General features: G+C 48.0%; 1 protein-coding gene across 35 annotated transcripts in view; it reads left to right on the top strand.

The window, feature by feature from the left end:
- Cacna1c (calcium voltage-gated channel subunit alpha1 C) overlaps window positions 1-18797 on the top strand; it is a 662482-nt gene that overhangs the window by 452870 nt on the left and 190815 nt on the right. For all 35 annotated transcript variants that reach the window (XM_050148320.1, XM_050148321.1, XM_050148333.1 and 32 more), the window contains exons 4-5: window positions 357-496; window positions 8967-9106. In XM_050148320.1, the coding sequence (XP_050004277.1) occupies window positions 357-496; window positions 8967-9106 (280 nt within the window). The remainder of the gene's footprint in view (window positions 1-356; window positions 497-8966; window positions 9107-18797) is intronic.

Raw genomic sequence — 18797 nt, 5'->3', positions numbered from 1 at the left:
TCCTCCAGCTGGAGCTCTGGTGTTGGAGGGGCTGTCATCTACACAGCTTGCAGGCTGCAAGTCCAGCCCTGTGCTCACCTGTCCTCACCATTGTTGGCCACCGCCTTGCATTCTGGGAAGCATATCAGTAGACCATTTTACCAGTGAGATAGCATCCCAGTGTGCTTTTACAAGCAGCGACACCAGTGACGTTACAGGCCATGTGCTCCGCTGGTACCACACTGAGCACACAGTCCATGGCAGGCTGAAGCCTTGTGCTGAGTGCGGCAGCACCTGTGAACTCTGCTGCGTCTGAACTTCCCGAGTCCCTGAACTTACTGATTTATTTTTCTCTCTTTTCTATGTTTGTTTCCTAGGAGCGAGTGGAATATCTCTTTCTCATAATTTTTACCGTGGAAGCATTTTTAAAAGTAATTGCCTATGGACTTCTCTTTCACCCCAACGCTTACCTCCGCAATGGTTGGAATTTACTAGATTTTATAATTGTGGTCGTAGGGTAAGTGCGGAAGTTTTGTTCTTTTTCCTAACCTTGCCTGCCCGTGCCTCTTTCCCTGCGTATTCCTACCTCTGATCTGATGTAACCGAATTTGCCTTCCATGAAAAGGTCTGCACAGTGAAAGGATCGGTTAAAAATCAGACTGCCCCCCCAAGAGAGAAATTATAAACTTACCACCCCTCCCACATGTCACTGTATGTGTGCATATGCACCCTGACCCCCACCAGCACCCCACCACTCTCACCCCCATCACCACCACTCCTACCAATACCAACACCCCCACCCCCACTTTTACTCCCACTCCCACCCCCCCCACCACCTCCACCACAGCTTAAGGAACACTGTAGAAGAGGGGCCGTGCAGCAGTGTCCTGTGGACACGGCATGGCTGTAGCGCTCATGAACTCAGTGCGGCTGCCATCACCTGCACGAGAACAAGCAAGCACCGGGTCGATGGTCCACAGGCCCCGTGCCTTACTGAGGAACTACTAGCAGATAATAGCTGCTGGGAGAAGGAGAATTATTCTTTTTGTAAGGGTGTGGACACTGATAAGTTTTCCATGCTCCAGTGGATGGATCCACACATATCTGACTGAATTCCGTGGTGTGTAAATAAAAAAAAAAAAACATCATAAAGTTGGGAAGGAGATGTGTTGGGAGAATATGGGAGAGCTGGGAGGGTAAAGCAGGAGTAGGTATAATTGCATTTCATTGTATATATGTATGAAATTCTCAAAAAATAAAATTTAAAAATATAAAGGCATAAAATCTCACATAAAATTTAAATTTTAAAAATTGGAAACTGTGATCTCTTTATCAAGAAGTTTGTAAATTCTCCAGAAAAAAAAAATGATCAGTTTTTTTTTTTTTTCTTGACTAAAAGCCAGAAATGTCCTTGGGACTCTTGCCAGAAGCCAGTGATACTAACAGTGTCTAGGGAGCTCTGATTTCTTAACTGGCTCCTAAATGATTCTAGGGTTACCCCTTTAGGGAGGCAGAATGTAAAAATAGTAATGAAGGCCCAAGAGAAAACTCATCCTGGCCAAGAGAGTAAATTCTGGCATGAGTGGAGACCGAACATTCCAAAGAGACCAAGCCAGTCTCCTGGCCAAGGGACCAACCCTGGGAGGCAGGCTCACCTTAAACCATGTAGAGGAACTAGATGGGGTAATTGATACCCTGTACTGGAGGCCTAACTCAGGCGTGCTGAGCCAACCACTACTAAACAAATACCCCCTCTATTGCAGTTTCTTTCCTTTGGTCAGGATAGAAGAACGGTGCCTTCGTAATTAGTTTGAAGAAAATGACTGTTCAAAAGTGAGACGAGGGGTTTTTAAGAAACATTTGCTCCGAGTCTTTTCTATCAAATACTATATAATTTGTGTCTTATGGCAAGGAATTCAGATTTTTTTAATCTTCCCCAACTTATAAAACTTCTATGCAAATGCTTTCATTTCCCCCTCCCACAGCCTTTGTTTACACAAAAGCCCTGCTACTTTCTTGATTGAAATGGCTGACTCCTCCCTGCTTCATTTCCTGTGCATCCCTTCTTTTAAGACCCCCACTTTCACTGATGTCAGACCCCAAACAATAATAAAAGACACAATCACCACCTGTGTTAGAATGAACCCAAGTGCCCCTCCCTCTCTCTGTGTTTTGTTCTTTCAGAGCTTACCCTCCTGGCCAGGAGAAAAGTGTTGCCTTATTCAGAAGCTTGAAAAAAAAATAGCGAAGTTAGCAACTTCCCCAAAAGACTCTCCTTAATATACCTGTTTCTAACGGTATATTAAGGGAGTATGAGGGAAGCACGCCATATTAAGACAGCAGTGGAAGTCCAGCCATACTGGAGTGTTTTGAAAATGGAGCTGCCTTTACAGCAGCTTCCAAGCAACCACACATCAGCTCCTCTGAGCTGGGGCCATTGGAAGTCACTTCCAGGGCAGCCGCTCTGCCAGTTACTTTTCCCGAGTCTGGCAGGCTCCAGTGCCAAGTGCAGGATGTCAGGAGGCTCTTATCCCTGGAGCTTCTTTTTGGTGAATCCTTTGTGCTGTCCCTGTGGAGACCCAGGCCCTGGTGGCTTCTCCAGAGCACCCATTGCTCATGATTCTGAGGAGCACCGATCGTTTGTCACTGCAGAAAATAACACAGGAGCCAAGGAGGCCTTCATAGTGACTTCCTTGTCCTTGGCCATCCAGACAGCTCCTAAGGGTTAAAATATTTTTTTTTCTGTTAGTCTCATATGGCTTGGCCAATGAATGATGCTCTCTGGCCACATGAACGTTGAAGTGTACTAAAGAGAAATGAGGCGCACCGAGGTCATTGGTTATTAGCCGAGTCCAGATCTGGTTCAAAGATTGGGGAAGGACACACTTCTGTGAAGGGTTTCACTGCTTTGGCTCCCAACAGAAGAAACTAAGATCGGAATGAACCAAGCGCACCTTAGCATGCCTTAGCAACTGTCTCAAAGATGGCTTGCTGGCAGCCCTTTAAACCTTTTAGAAGTTCAGGATCTTTCTCAATGTGTCCTGGGAGTCCATGACACAAGCAGGAAAGAGCCAGTGCTTCTGAACACGGTGGAGGCTCTGTGACCTGCAGGGACCATTTGCCTTGGGCAGACACTACACGTCTCTTCCCGTCCTCATGGAAGGTGTTGTGTAGGCAGATTTTTCTTTGGACTTAGAGCTCACAAAAAAATGACATGGAAACTTATTATTAGTTATGAAAGCTTGGCCTATAGTATAGGCCAAATCCCACTAGCTCTTATAACTTAAAATTAACCCATTTATATTAATCTACATTCTGTCTCATGGCTTTTTACCTTTCTTCCATCTTGCATCTCCTGTTTCCTCTCCGTGTACATCTCTCCCATGCCTAGGATCATCTCCTCCTCACCCTCTCTCCACCCAGAAGTCTCACTAACCTCTTTCTATCTAGCTATTGGCCATTCAGCTCTTTACTAAACCAATCAGAAGGCGCCTTGCCAAAGACACATACATCCTCACTGTGTACAGGAAGATTATTCCACAACAGTGGTGTCATTTGATGGGCTCTGCCCGTTCATGGCCTCAGCTGGAGCATGGGAAGTGGAAACAAGACTAAGAGGGACCTCACACAGGAGCCTTGGAGGTGGGATTCAGCACTTTTGTGCCCAGACCACAGGAGCTAGTGCATCACTGGCCGGTGCTTGTCTGTTAGTACCTTGTTGGCCCCTGCTTCACCCCTTAGAATCTGGCTCCTTACTGCTAGCACTCAGCCAACTTTTCACAGGGTCCGCCCATATTCTACTCCCTGCCTGGGCTCTGGGCTGAGATGTGAAGTATCCAGACTTGGGATTCTTCAAATACCACTTGCTCAGCTTGCAGTCTACTGTGGTCTTCGGGGTATCCCTCATTGATCTCACAAGAAGCCGTATTTTGCAGCTAGGTTTCTGTATTAACCCTATAAGTCTCACATCAAGTCTAAATCCTAGCTTTCTTTCTAACTAGGAAAATATTCCCTGCCCCCAGAGGATAAGCGTTACCCCTTCTCTCTAAGCCACACCTCCTTTTAGCCCTTTACAGTAGAAAGTGAATTCTCCTTTGCCTCTCTGTCTTTTGGGAAGTATTTCCTCCTGTTCCTTCCTCTAGAGCTACATCTGGGAAGGTTTCTTGAGACCTCCACCAGATCAGAGGGGACTCTGACTACAGCCAACTGTCCTTCGTGTGTCTGATTGCCATGCTGGTGGCATGAGCTAAGAGGTAGTTCCTTCCCAAAGTAGCGTGATCTCTCTGGTCTGATGGGAAGAAGGGGTGACTGAGAGAATATAGAGGAGACTTCAGAGCCCTCTCTGTGAGCCACCTGCTTCTGCACAACCCAAGAAATATGGACTCCTCAGAAGGTCCCCATTCAAGGGGCTCTAGCCAGCCACAAAGCCTTCTGCTGTATCCCCAGCACCCTTTCAGGATGACTCTGTAACTGATTCTCAGGGCTCTCTGGCTTCTTATCTTTCTCTGTTAAAATTGCTAAGGCCTGGCTATAGAAATATTTGTCATGCCCCCAGCCCAGCAGGACATTGGAACTACGCTCTTAGGAATCAGGGACACAGCCTCTAATCCAGGTGATATACTTGGGTGCTCCTACCCGAGAGCTCCTCCTACAGCATGCCTGAATTTTCTACCCCTCCTCCATTAAAAGCAGACCTCACTAAAGTGTTCCAAGCTGGAGGGGGCGGGGCTGAGGAGAAGAAAGTCTTCCACATCTGTTACCCTCACGGAATTCTCTTTTGTGACCCTCCTGCCCTTTGGTAGGTCTGCTGCTTTCTTCTGCATGCACTGTGAACAAAATCGTGTGACCGACTTGCAAACTGGTCTCTGATTCTGTTGGCCCCAGCTGTAGATTTTGGTGGAAAGATCCTTCCCTTGTGGACCCACTGTCCTCATCCTGGCAGCTTCTGCCCCAGACTCAGGCCATGTGAGCACAATGCCCAAAGACTCAGAGTGCCCTACAGAGGGAAGGAACTCAGAGACTTTAGATCTGGGCCCTATCAGAGGCAGCCGAACTTCCTTTTTTCTTTTATGAGTATATGAGTTGCGATTCTGTTTTCTATTTTTATTTATTATTTTTTTATTTTACGTCCCAGTCACAGTTTCCCCTCCCTCTTCCTGTCCAGTTCTCTCCTCCCTCCCACCTCCCCTCTACACCTGGTCCCCATTCACTCCTCTGTCTCACTGGCTGTGATAGTGAACCCAATTCGAATACCGGGCTTCTTCATTAATGTTATCCTCATTCATGTAGATAGACACATCACCCAGCACACTTGGCTGCAGTGATTGGAACGGCCTTTCTAGGTACGAAAGACTCACTCAAGCTGTTCTCCCTGTTTCTCTCCATTGACACCAAACACCTAGAATTCTGGGCCATCCCTAATCAGGTATCCTCCTGGCTAAGCCCTTCCTTTTACCCCTGTCCTGCTGAGACCGCCCACTCCCCCCCACACCCACCTGTCCCAGGGGTCTACAAACACCATTTCGAAAGGGTCAGATGGAAGCCGTCAGCATAAGAGCTATGTAGTGTCTGTCCTCACTGCTTAGGCCTGCCTGTACCAGGAGGCTGGCAGTGTGTAAATGGGAGTGTAGAACTAACTGCCTTTCGGTTAAACTTCATTTGCCAGCAGGTGACCCACCTGCTGAACCCTCGGCTTTCTGTCTGATGGCCCCGTTCCCTGTCGGGCTCTCCTCACAGCCCTGCCTCCCCATAGTCACTGGGGACAGAGGCTTCACTCTGCTGGGGGAGTGGGAGGGAGCTTCTGTTTCTACCTTTGTCATCTGTCATCAGACTCTGTACCCGACACTTGTCACAACCCTCCACTCACCTGTGAGTCCCTCTTCCTTGTCCAAGAAGGCACGGGCCACTCACATTCTCCTTAATACTCACGTGCCATCATGCCTCTCGCTTCTCGACTCCTGGGAACTCTCTTCCCCAGAGATCGTGACCCCCGTCCCATCTCCACTGCCCCTTCCCTATCCACAGCTAGTTTCTCTGTCGTGACTAATAAAATACCCTCCTTGTGTGAGAGTGGCCTATCAAATGCTGCTCCTAACCTTACCTCTCTGCAGCTTCCTCCCTCAGATACCATGACTTCACCCTGCTACCTTCTGTTTGTACCTTTGCCTCCTCCACTCCTGGCCTTTTCCCTCCAATCAGTTTAGGGCCACTCTCCATCATCATAACCACACTAGCATGGACCCTTGGCCCACTCTCTCTTAACTTTGCTTGACTTGTTTGCCTGGAGAAAAACACCTGCCCAGATCCCGTCCAACTACATGGAAATATTGGTACCCGAACACAGAAATACAGAACTGCAGTGTCAAATTGGCCTTTGTTAGTACCCAGCAATCCTTCCTTGTGACCCCACTCTACCCCCTCTTCGCTTTCTTGGGTCACTCTTCCGCAGCTTTGCTACCCTCTTCGAACGCTCCCATGATGCCCCTCTCTTCAGATTTCCAGCTGGTACCCTGGGAAAGACTTTCCCCAAGGGAAAATGCAAACAGAAGAGAGCTTTCCTATGTCTCTATACCGTATTCATGACCTTATAATGTACCTCTCTAGGTCTCTTAAAGAAAAGCGGACCCCCTAGCAGGGCTTCTCTTCCCTCTCCACCAGAAGGTTGGTTAGCTTCTGTTCAACTGAACTTTGCCCCTTATAAAGCCAGCATCCTCAGGGTACCACAAAAGCATCCCTTCCTGCCTTCTGAAGGATGTGAGTCCTCCCCATTCTGCACCACCAGCTCTTTTGTCAGATGACTCCCATCTCACACAAACGCTATACAACACCCACTTTCGTTCTTCTCTGCAGGGAGTTCCAGAGAGTTGCTCTATGCCAACCTAGAGTCATATGCAGTCACGGCACCTGAAACTGAAGGGTACAGCACACGTAAAAACATACGACATATTTCAAAAATTGAATATAAAACAAAGGATAACAAATAGCCTCTTTTTAAACTATATGTTGAGATGCTGTATTTTTATAGTGTTGATCTGGATAAACGTGTCTCCATAGTTACTTCACCTCCTTTTACTTTATTGGCATGGCAGCTGAAAAGGTTGCTCACTTGGCTCACATCTGGGCTTCTTTGTACTTCTTTCAGGCAAAGCTTGCTATTCTCACTGGCTCCAGCTTTTGCCACTCTCTCCTGGGCCTCTCTACTAGGCCTTCCTCCATTGCCCCCCACATCGGGTATTTTCTAGGTCTCAGAGGCCCTGCTTGTGCTAAATGAAGTGGTTAGTTTCCCACAAGAGTCTTCGGCTCTGGACCGTTGGCCATGGCCATCTATCTCGCTGTTCACAGTCTCCATGGAGTACCAAGTCTGCTGCCCACAAACGGCTCCTCATCAGTCTCCTTCTCCGATTTGTTCTCCGATTGCCTCCACAGTGTGGGAGGACCCTATGGTCCAGTCTTCTCACTCCGACTTCCAACCAGACCTCAGGCTGTCCAACCCTCATACACCCTGTACAGAAGGCAGTTTTGTCTCTATCCTAGACCTTCTTCTGACCTCCAGACACATGATAGCAGCTCGGAAAACCATCAGACACACCGCAGTCAGCCCAGACGTGGAGAAGGTGGCAGTAGCATGTGGGTGCCTGTGCCGCCCCATTCGTCCTTCCTATGGCTCCAGCCCAGACTGATGGAGTCACATCTCCTGCTTGTCCCCTTACCCTTCCCAACTAGTCCAGTACCAGTCCTACTAGCTCCATCTTAAAAATAAATCCAGCGTCTGATCTCACCAGCTCCCAGTTGTCACCTGGCCTGAGCCCCAGCCTCTCCCCCTGGGCCACTGCGGCAGCCTGCTCCGGCCTGCCCTTGACTGCCCACTGCCGGCACCATTGGACTTAGTCAGACCTCACTCAGACTGATTTCCTCTCCTGCCCAGGTTTCCTGTGGGGCCCCTCCTTCCTATCCACCTTCACCTTCTTCCCATTTTCTCTCTCCCAGTTGTTCTGGCAGTTTGTTGTCCCCTAACATCTCACCTTGCATCTCTCAGGATCGCTGTTCCAACCACTTCTCTGCCTGGAGTGGTCCCCAGACAGCAGCAGAGGCCACACACTCATTCTCTTCTAAAATATCACCAGAGCAGGGTTCCTTTCTGAGCTGCCCCCTATTCAAAGACTTGTCTCTTACCTGTGTCACTACAGACCCCTTCTTTTTCCAAGTATCACACACTACGAGGTCTGGTTTACTGAAGCTCAGAGCCAGACTGCTCCCTTCTGCTCCCACCTAAGCATCTAACACAGTGCCTGCAACAGGAGGTGCTTGTGTTTGTTGGAGATGCGCCATCTCAGACACATCGTTAGAGAGCAGACATTTATGTGTTTTAGTGTTGTGTCTGCGCAGGCTGGTGGGTTCTGCTTGAAGCTCTCCCAGCGACCCCTTCAGCCATTTATTCATTTGTTCAATATGTGGCTCCTTGGCGGCAGCTACGTGCACGAGTGAGGTGGATTTCGGTGATTTTTGTTGTTGTTCTCTGGAACAAATCACACCTAGGTGACCATCAGGATGGAAGAGCAGGCAGGGAGCACGTGGCTCCAGCGTGGTCATGAGGATGGAGGAGTAGGCACAGAGCACGTGACTCCCCGCTCTCCTGGCAGGGAAGCTGGAGTCACAGCAGTGATGACAGCACTTGAGAGAGGATTAGACTTCCCGCGTTGTTCCTGTGCCTCGGCAGCTGTGCCAGGACCCTAGCTCACCCAGGTCAAGTACAGCCGCACACTGACAGCAAAGGGCTGCCCCTCACCCACTCAGCACTCTCTGTGGGAAGCGTCCCCTCCCCGTGTGTCTGATACACCCGCTGATGGAATATTAACTTGTAGCCTTTCATGGGCCGCCAGTGGCCACACCTGTGACAGACTCCAGCAGTCTGGGCTGGGTTCTTGGACTGGAGCCCAGCTGAGCGACCAGCTGGGGTCCTGATGGCTCCTCTCTCCCCTCTCTTCTAGGCTTTTTAGTGCAATTTTAGAACAAGCCACCAAAGCCGATGGGGCCAATGCGCTAGGAGGGAAAGGAGCTGGATTCGATGTGAAGGCGCTGAGGGCTTTCCGCGTGCTTCGTCCCCTGCGGCTGGTGTCTGGAGTCCCAAGTAAGTAAAGCCCTGTTCCTCTTGACAATGTTCTCATAACTGCTCTTTTTCCTTTGCCGAAGCAACAGGAGCATTTTGCGAAGTGCTGGTTTCTACGAATGGAAAGTTTTCTTATAGACAAGTCTCTGATTTAAAGTTGAAGTCCTGGCGCAAATGCACCAAGCACATGGGGCCCAGCTTCTGCAGAAACCCAGGGAATGTTTCCAGGAGTCACACAACCAAAGGAAGACAGCCTAGGCTAGGTAGATAAAGGGCCCCTTGGGCTATGTGCATTTGTGTGCCAACATCTGAATGCACACATTTACAGCAGAGGAGCCTGGGCCACAGAAGGCTAACCCCTCGTCTACCTTAGCTCATGAGATTAATTCTGCTCTCTGTATTTCCCCCCAAAGAATGTCAAGAAGGCATCACTAGACATTCTGAAAGCTCAGTCCCCTGCCATTTCCTCTGCATACGCTTGGGGCAGCCTTAGCTGCACACAGGGACATGATACCTGCTACCCAGAAAACAGGTTTCTGCCAGGGAGAGGGGCCAAACTCTCAGAACTGTGTATGGGGAGACTTGCTGCCCTCCAGGATATCAGCCACACAGACTCCCTCTCTCCCTGTGTAGAGGCTGTGAGCTCAGGAGCTTCAGGTACCTCTTGGCTACAGCAAACCACAAGCAACCTGCTCCTGAGGAAGGAAGCAATCAGTATACTATAGAGTCTATAGGGTTCTTCTCCCTCATCCTCTTCAATCTGGGAGTCTGGGAAGAAGTATGTCTTGGATCGGTAAGCCTGTGACTTATGTGGTCACATGGCCAGGGCAGGAAAACAGACATCCTTTGAGAATAGCCCTGTGCTTAGCCCCTGAGGGCATTCTTACTGCTTGATAGCATCTTAGATTCATAAAGCCCCAGGAAGCTGCCTAGTGGCTCTCCCCATCAGGTGGGTGTGTAGAATTAGGGGAGGGTCTTAATTAATTAGCAACAGAATAAGGGCTAGACCTGGTTTCCTATCTGCCCTTTCTGCCATACCATACCACGTTTAAAGAATTAAGGCTATCATTCTTGCTTGTCTTCCATGTTTGCATGGTTCTCCTGTCTTTTCAACTGCAGTAAGGCTCCCTGAAGCCCAGCATTGTGCCCTTTATTCTCCCTGATTTCTGTTCAGCTTCTGTCTAGCCCAGGTGGGGAACTTGGTGAGTTGATGAAAACAGGAGCTGGTGCCTTGGTTAGGGCTCCTATTGCTGTGATAAACACCATGATCAAAGCGACTTGTGGAAGGAAGGGTTTATTTCAGCTCACAACTCGCAGATCACACTCTATCCCTGACGGAAGTCAGGGCAGGAACTCAGGACAGAAACTGAAGCAGAGGCCACAGGGAATACTGCTTATGGGCTTGCTGATCTTGGATTGCTCGACCTGCTTTCTTATGCAAGAGGGGCAGACATTATAGAGCATCTCAGACTGAAAAGTAACGTGGTGCCAAGCCTCACACGCACAGTTAAAACTGCTATTGGCTACTCCACCTCAACCATGTCACACCATTTATGGTTTATATGATGGCCACATCAAGCTCCACATTTGTCATACTTGATGACTTGGTTGTTCTTGATTATTCCTCCATCACTCCATAGAGTGGCATTGTGGAGCAAAATGGGAGGCAGGGGTGACTGTCAACATGACATTAAAGGAGCTTATGGTAGTATAACCAATGTGTGAGAGGCAGGGATGTGAGCTAACCCTAGACTTCTACCCCAAAGTTACCATAGACAGGCTGACTCTCACCCTATTACTTAGATTTTCCTTAGGGGCCTGGGACCTTCCCACATTGTGAGGGCTGTCAGGGCCTATTTTCCTGGAGGACTGGGGCAGCGCAGGGCAAGAGCACTCCACTCGGCCTTTGCTTCAAGAACAGATGATTCCCAAATGCCATATAACCTACGAGCAGACACAGTGTGTCTGGTTCACAGTTCATGATGGAGAGGATTAGCTGCAGCCTGCTGGCTGGGATAAACAAGACTCTGTGGTGTCCAATTCTGGAGCCTCAGCCACTTCGGCAGCCACTGTGCAGTCTTCATTGCAGAAGCAGATGATTGGAGAAGATGGCCTGGAGTTGGCACAGGAACAGTCCCAAGGTGTGCTTGCTCACATTCCATTGGCCAACGCAGCTCATATAGCTAACTTCCAAGATAATTGGACAGAAGCGTGTGGTAGGCCTTCTGCATTGTGAGTCCTCTTGAGAGATTTCAAGCTGCTGCTGATTTGGTGAAAATCACAAATACACCGAGAATGGCTTTCCTCTGAGCTTCAGGAAAGGGCTTGGCTTAACCTTTTGTGCTGTCTCAGTTTCTCTTCAGTGAAATATGAGGTCACAGTGACCAAGTCCATTGGTTTAACACCACCCCCTTTTCTCACAGCCTTTAGCAAAACTCTTTGTCTTAGTGTTTCTATTTCTGCAATGAAACACTATGACCAAAATGAAGTTGGGGAGGAAAGGGATTGTTTGGCTTACACTTCCATATTGCTACTCATCATCGAAGGAACTCAAACAGGTCAGGAACCTGGAGATAGGAGCTTATGCAGAGGCCACAAAGGGATGCTGCTTACTGGCTTGCTCAGGCTGCTTTCTTACAGAACCCAGGGCCAGCCCAGGCCAGCTCCAACCATAATGGGCTGGGCACTCCTCCACCAATCACTCATTAGGAAACTGCCCTACAGATGGATGCAAGGAGGCATTTTCCCAGCTGTGCTCCCTCCTTTCAGATAACGTGCTTGCATTAAGTTGACATAAGCGAGTCAGCACGCTCCTGATTGGAGTCGTATCTCCATGTCATCACCACTTCCATCCTCCCCTTTCTGCTATGCTCACTCATCCAGGCGTTCTCCTCCCCTGCTGTACCGCTACAGTAGTGATTCCCGTGGCCTCTCGTCTGACCTATTACTCTTTAACTCTGGTTAGTTCTGCAGAGCTGGCCTTTCCTTGTCCATGAACCTCTTACCACTTGGCATCTGAGACACTGTTCCCTCCTAGCCCTGCCCTTGCACCCCCTGCTCTTCTTCCTTCTTGCACAGTTCTCTGTGGCTCCTCATTCTCCACCCTTGGCGCCCCGGGGTGCTCCTGGTGCAGTCTTTGTGCCCCTTCTCCATCTGCACGCATTCCCCAGTTGTCCTGCATCGTCCAGGCTCACAGGATCGGATGTCACATTCTTAGCCTCTAGATTTCAGAGTGCTAGAGTCACACACCCGATTGCAGCTCCACTCTTTTCATCAGATGTAAGTGAGCGTCGTAACTGACCACGCCCCAGCCCACTCTCCAGCTCCCAGATCTTTTCCCACCATAGGAGATGTTGACACACTTTCCAGCTTTTTCTTTTTGGGCCAAACACCTGACTTATTTCTAGTTTTGTTTGTTTGTTTGTTTTGTCTTTTCATCCTTTGCATTAAATCCAACAGAAGAATCTCTCATCTTTACTTTCAAAATATGTGAAGAACGTTTCTTGCTGTCTTTACATTCTCTTCCTTTTCTGCCACCACCGTCTCTCATCTGGACAGAATTCTCTGCCTCCACCTATATCCCTAATCAAAATGCATTAGTTAGAGTGTGTGTGTGTGTGTGTGTGTGTATTCATATTAAAAGGGGATTTATTAGTGTCATTTGCAGCCTGTGGTCCAAATAGTACAACAGTGTTTATCTCCTGATAGAAAGGCCAAGGATCCACATCAGAGAGGGTCTTTCACATCAGATAATACAACCAAGGAAAATATCCTTCAGCTGTGCCCAGCTTCTTGAGTTTTAGTTAATTCCAGCTATAGTAAAATGGATAGTCAAGATTAGCCATCACACCCAGCCTAAACTGAACGCAAAGACAACGTGGCCCGCTTGATATCCAAGTCCTGCCATGTCCTTGCCCCACTGAGAAGCTCTAAGGCCCCTAAGTCACCCAGAGTGGAAGCTGGAGTCTCCTCTGTGCTGTCTCTGGGGCCCTTCCTCCCTCTGCCTTCCTCAACTGCGGCTTTCACCAGCGCTCTCCCCATCCTGGAGAACTCCAGCTCTCTGCCAAGGCAGGTGCCACTGCTCCTTCCCTCTGTGGTCTTGACCCGGCCACCCCCGCACCTGCCTACTCTCCTTCTCTAGTCTACGCTGAGATAGTCTCCTTCTAGCTTGTCACTGCCACCCTGTGCCAGGCATTCTCTCTACTTTCTGTGTCCCAGACCAAATTATTGTCCTAATTGTCCTCACATCACTTGTCACTTACACTAATTATGTTTTTATTCGTTTGTCATCCATTATGGCCAGGGTCACAGCTTACAATACCTTTGTTCACAGCCATATTTTTAGCACCGACAGTGGTAGATGGGTGTTGTAGAAAGTGTGGCATCATCTCAGACCCTCCTGCTGAGCGCCGTTCTGCGTGGCGGCTAAGACTGCCTAGCTCCTCAGATGCTACTAATGCTTTGAGACCCATGTGTGTGTGCGCTGCATTTCCCAGTCCAGAGTCTGAACTCTTCTCTTGCACCAGCTCTTCATGGCCATTGTGCAATCTATAGTCATAGATGTATGTGTCTCTGGTGCAAGTTTTTTTTTTTCAAAAAAGGATACTTCTATGGTTTTTGAAACTTGTGACTCTAAACTCCATGGGCGAGGAGCCCCAAAAGTTGCTGGTAGTTTTTAAATATATTTACTAAATACCACTGGAATCTTGATGGAAGATCCTGCATGGAGAGGGATGACTGTGAGAAGAAAGGCTTGTGAGTCATCAACAGCCTCTTCCAGACCTTTCTGTATGGGAGAAGTTGCTGGCCAAGAGACAGGCGTGAATCCATGCTAAGTATGTTCTCAAAGGCTTTGTAGTAGGAAAAAATACTCATAAAAATGGTATGTAAAATAAAAAATAGAGACTCCAAAAACTGTTTAGGTAAGGAGTACAGAGTGCCATGATGAGTAAGCTTTGGGGATCCAGGGGTGGGGACTGAGGATCAGAAAGTCTTACTGCAGGAGGTAGAACTTGAAATGGATTTCAGTGGACAAACAAGGAAGAATATTACAAAAAGAAAGGACAGTGTGGTCCTAGAGATGTACACAGGAGGAATTTAAGCGCTGATTATAGAAAAAAAAAAAAACCAGACAAACTCCCAATGGCAGTGAAATGCCATGTTATTGAAAGTTGTGGCTGTTTTGCTTTATAGAGACCTTTCCATAATAAACTCCCTTTCCTTGTGAGGTCTCCACTCCTTCCCAGATGAGCCAGAGGATAAGCTATCATAGCAAGAAGCATGACACAATATTTGTGAACAATGAACACTGAGAACTGTGATCCAAAATTTACAGTGTCTATGCACTGGGTATGCTCGCTTATGGGACAATAAGCAAGCCCCTTTCTATATATTCCTCATGTGTCCTTCTGGATATGGCCTTCCAAGAGTGGACTGTAGCAAGTGAGGCAGCAGATGAAAGTATGAAGTCATCTTTTAGGCTCATGAGGCCTTTAATAAAATCCTGGAGCACCCTTGCTCTGATGGAAAAAGGAATTAAGGGATGTCTCCATTCAAGAGAGGCACCAGCTGTGCTCTCTCCCGATCAGTCACTGCTGGTGGAAGTTTCCTGTCTCAGAGCAATTCCCAAATACCCAGCAGCTGCTTCCTAAATTACCATACAGAGGCTTAATGTGACCTATAAATGCTTGGCCAATAGCTCAGGTTTATCATTAACTAGCTCTTACATTTTAAGTTAACCCATATTCCTTATTTATGCTCTGCCATGTGGAGATACCTTTTCGCAGCACTGTATGCCCATCTTGCTCTCTCCACATCTGGCTGGCATCTCCTCACCCCACTCCTCCGCATCTGAGTTCTCAATTTGATTTTTTGCCTAACCATATCCTGTCTGGCTATTGCTCAAACAGCTTTTATTATTAACCAATGAGAGGAATACATGTCCACAATGTACAGAAAGAACATCCTACAGCAAGCCATATCACCAGACAATGGGACACACTAGAGACTATGAGTTTTGTAGTTTATTGCAAAGAGATAGGAGTGGTCAGTATGTAAAATAAATGAAAAAATGTTAAAAAATAAATTAAAAAAAATAAAGAGTTACTTATCTGTGTTCCCAGTTCCCAAGGTGAGGCACACTTATTGTGCAGCTATCTGTGACTATGGTTCCTAGTGCCCAACTCAGTCTGGTCCTCTTACTTCCTGGTTTCCCCTCCTGGGATCTGCAACTATTGGGTGGCCCTACTGAGGAGGGAGCCAGTGCTCCTCATGATCATCTTGTTGGGAATGTCTTCTGTTTTTACACCTTCATGGTCAAGAACAGTTGTCATTCAAACTACAGCCATTGCTCCCAGGCAGAGTTTTCTAAAGCCAAGGACACTCACTTTCTGGTAGAGAGGAGGAAGGCTCAAATGTCATAGGTCATAGCAAACAGTGAGAGGAGTGCGTGTGTGCATGTGTGCATGTGTGTGAGTGCATGCGTGTGTGCACGTATATGCTTCCTAGTGTTTAGAGAATGCCTCATGATTCCAGATATGGTGAGTTCAAGTCTGCCTAGCATCCCCAAATCGTGTAAATTGGCTGTGAAGGCTAGTTTTTTTTTTTTGTTTTTTTTTTTTTGTTTGTTTGTTTGTTTGTTTTTCGAGACAGGGTTTCTCTGTGGCTTTGGAGCCTGTCCTGGAACTAGCTGCTCTCGAACTCACAGAGATCCACCTGCCTCTGCCTCCCAAGTGCTGGGATTAAAGGCGTGCGCCACCTTAACTGTCAATTAAGCACAACCTAGAATCCCTGAGAAGAGTCTGAATGAGGGATTGTCTAGATTAGGTTGGCCTGTGGCTATGCCTGCAGGGGTTGTCTTGATTAGTTAATTTGAGAAGACCTGCCCACCGTGGGTGGCACCATTCCCCAGGCAAGGGATCTTGGACGAATAAGTAAAGGGAGCAAACTGAACACTGTGGATGCATTCATCCTCTCGGCTCTTGAATGTAATGTGGCTAGCTGCCTGGTGTTTTTTCCCTTGACTTCCCTGAAGTGATAGCCTGTAACTTGGAGCTATAAGACAAGCACACCCTGTCCCTCTGAGTTTGTTTTTGTCGGGGTGTTCTGTCATCACAACAGAAATGAAACTAGGAGTATGGACCTTTCATTGGCAGCTTTTAAAGGAAGCTGAGTATCGGAAAAGTGATCTGTGTCAGAGCAGAGGCTCAGCTGCAATGCTTCATCCGCATCTCTGGCGTTTCTGACTGCCTATAACTGCCTCTGGACCTTTAATTCTGGTGAACATTACATAATCCCTTGGGTGGCAGCAGGCAGTGCGTTAGAGTACAGGTAGTGAGCAGAGCAGATGATGGGGTACTCCATCAGCACTCATTGACCCCCCAGCCTGGCAGACTCAGCCCTGCTCCTCCACCTTGCAGGACATGAGCTGGCCCTGTATCGGCGTCTTCCTTACACACTCAGCATCTGAACCTGTCCACACTCCTGTTCCTTGCTGAGTATGCTGCTTCTCACTTGCTCTTCTTGTCTCCTATCTTTTCCTTCTTTTTTCTGCCTTGCTTCCTCTGCTTTTCCACCAGTACTTCCTAAAATACTGTCTACCGCACAGACCTTATCAACATGTAGTTTCTCTTACAGAGCTGTATTGAGGACATAGGTATCACCCACTGGCCCTCCCACATTCTGCTTCTGAGACTACCAGACCCCCTGTCCTCTCCTCAGAATCAGCTTTGCAACATAGCCGAGTCTGCCATCTCTGCTCCTTGGTCCCAGTAAGCAGGCAGAGTAACCACATCTTGCCATAATCATTAACCTTCTGCCCCTCTTCCTGCGTCAGAATGTGTGACTGGGAAGCAACCATGGCTATCTACTCCACCACTATCAAAATGGGGATGCTTTGGCCAGCAAATTCCAAAGCTCCCAATATGATAAAGCTATTTGGTAGCAGCAAACAGGACTCAGATTCCTATGCTTCCCACAAGACTCTGCCAGGGACCATGATGGGCCCTTAATTTTGTGGCATCTGTGGCACCCACTGGGCCTTTAACACACATTTATGCAAGCATGCATGCACACACAGCCCACTATTCTCTCTATTCTGTACCTGTCTACCCCATGGCAAGTGGCAGCCCAGGACTGTCGTCCTCAAGGTACTCTGGAGGGTTTCTGTGAACAGCATGATTTTCCCATACTCCACAGAGGTGGCTTCCAGACAAGCTCCTGTGCACATCCCCTGGCCTGCTCTATTTCAAGGAGCCTGTTATGTTCCTGTTGCTGGTGTGGCTTGCCTGCCAGCATCAGAGCAGAGCATGGTTGCAAGGAAAAAGTGATGCCCACTTTTTCTCCAACCCCGACTTCAAACAGCGCTTTCCTGTGCCCTGCTCTTCCCTCAGCTAAGCAGGCCCATCTTTCTCCTTCCAGGTAGTCTGTGGCACATACTACCAGGTCACAGCTTTAGGCCTGGCTCTGCTGCCTACATTTCTCTGTTTTCTGCTTTGCCCCAGTTTCTCTGTATATAAATTGTGATTAATAATATGCACACCACAAATAATAACAAACCTTTTCCTGATAGAGCCCTGTTCCCCTCCAGCAATAAAGTCTTTTCGGTCCATCCCTGGACAAGCCACAGCAGTCATAAGAGAAAATGACCCCGAGGTCACCAAGTCAGTGAATTCATCCAGTGAGCACCTCATGCTTTCTCATTTCTGCTGCCATGGAGTTTTACAAAAAATAAATAGCAGTATTGCCTACACTGGAGGAATCACATTATTGGGGAGAGCGGGGTAAAAGAAAAATATCAGTGACAAAGAATCCATGCCACCAACAGCGAAGTTAAATGTACTGTGGAGTGTGATCCTCGCCCTGTAAAGAGAAGGAACCCAAGCAGGAGGGCAGCAGGAGGTAGCCCATTGAGGCAGTGGACAGCCTCAAGGTGAACCTTTGACTCCAGGAGCTTGATTGAGTGATTAGCCGGCCCAGTGGTCCAGGAGGCAGGGATATCACCCCTGATTTATACGCAGAAAGGACAGCCTGCAACACTTCACCCTCAGGAATGCAGGGAGGTGGGCGCTAAAGAATGAAGTCGGACAGATGTGCTGGGCTGCTCCACAGAGAGGACTAGCTGGGGAGAATGAGGGAGCTGATAGGCAAGGTGTGGGCATGCTTGCGTTTCAAGAAGTCGTGAATCCTTTGGCCTACAAGGGATAATGAGGGATCGCTCTATTGCCACCTCAGGATTCAGAGGTGAAGTTGGCCTGCAGGTGAGCAAGCATGGATTTATGCCTGCATGGAGCCAGCTGCTTGACTTTCATTTGTCCAGGAGACTTCGGCTTTCTTAGCTGTGAAACGAGAGGGTTAAACTGTCCTAGCATTATATCCCGAGCATTGTCATTCTGTATTTTGAAAATAGAGAATAACAGTGGTCTAGGAGTTCTTTTTGAGATACTAATTTTAGAACTTTGATAGTCATTGGCAAGTTGTGACCTTACGCAAATCCCTCCAGGTGTTAGCTCCTGAGAAAGTAGTGGTCAGTTAGGTGTTGGTATGTATGTATATATACATGTGTGTGTATGTGTGTGTGTGTGCATGTGTGTGTGTGCATGTGTGTGTGTGTGTTTATGTATATATACCACATGTTAAGTCAACAGGCATGATCAGAGGTGGGCGGTATGCCACGTGAAAAGTCAACAGGCATTTCTGTGCCTGACCTTTTTTG

This window comes from Alexandromys fortis, unplaced genomic scaffold, assembly GCF_014885135.2.
Source record: "Alexandromys fortis isolate MF-2015 unplaced genomic scaffold, M_Fortis_MF-2015_v1.1 scaffold_59, whole genome shotgun sequence".
NCBI lineage: Eukaryota > Metazoa > Chordata > Mammalia > Rodentia > Cricetidae > Alexandromys > Alexandromys fortis.
The sequence above is the reverse complement of the archived record's forward strand: the minus strand, read 5'-3'. Positions and strand labels throughout refer to the sequence as shown.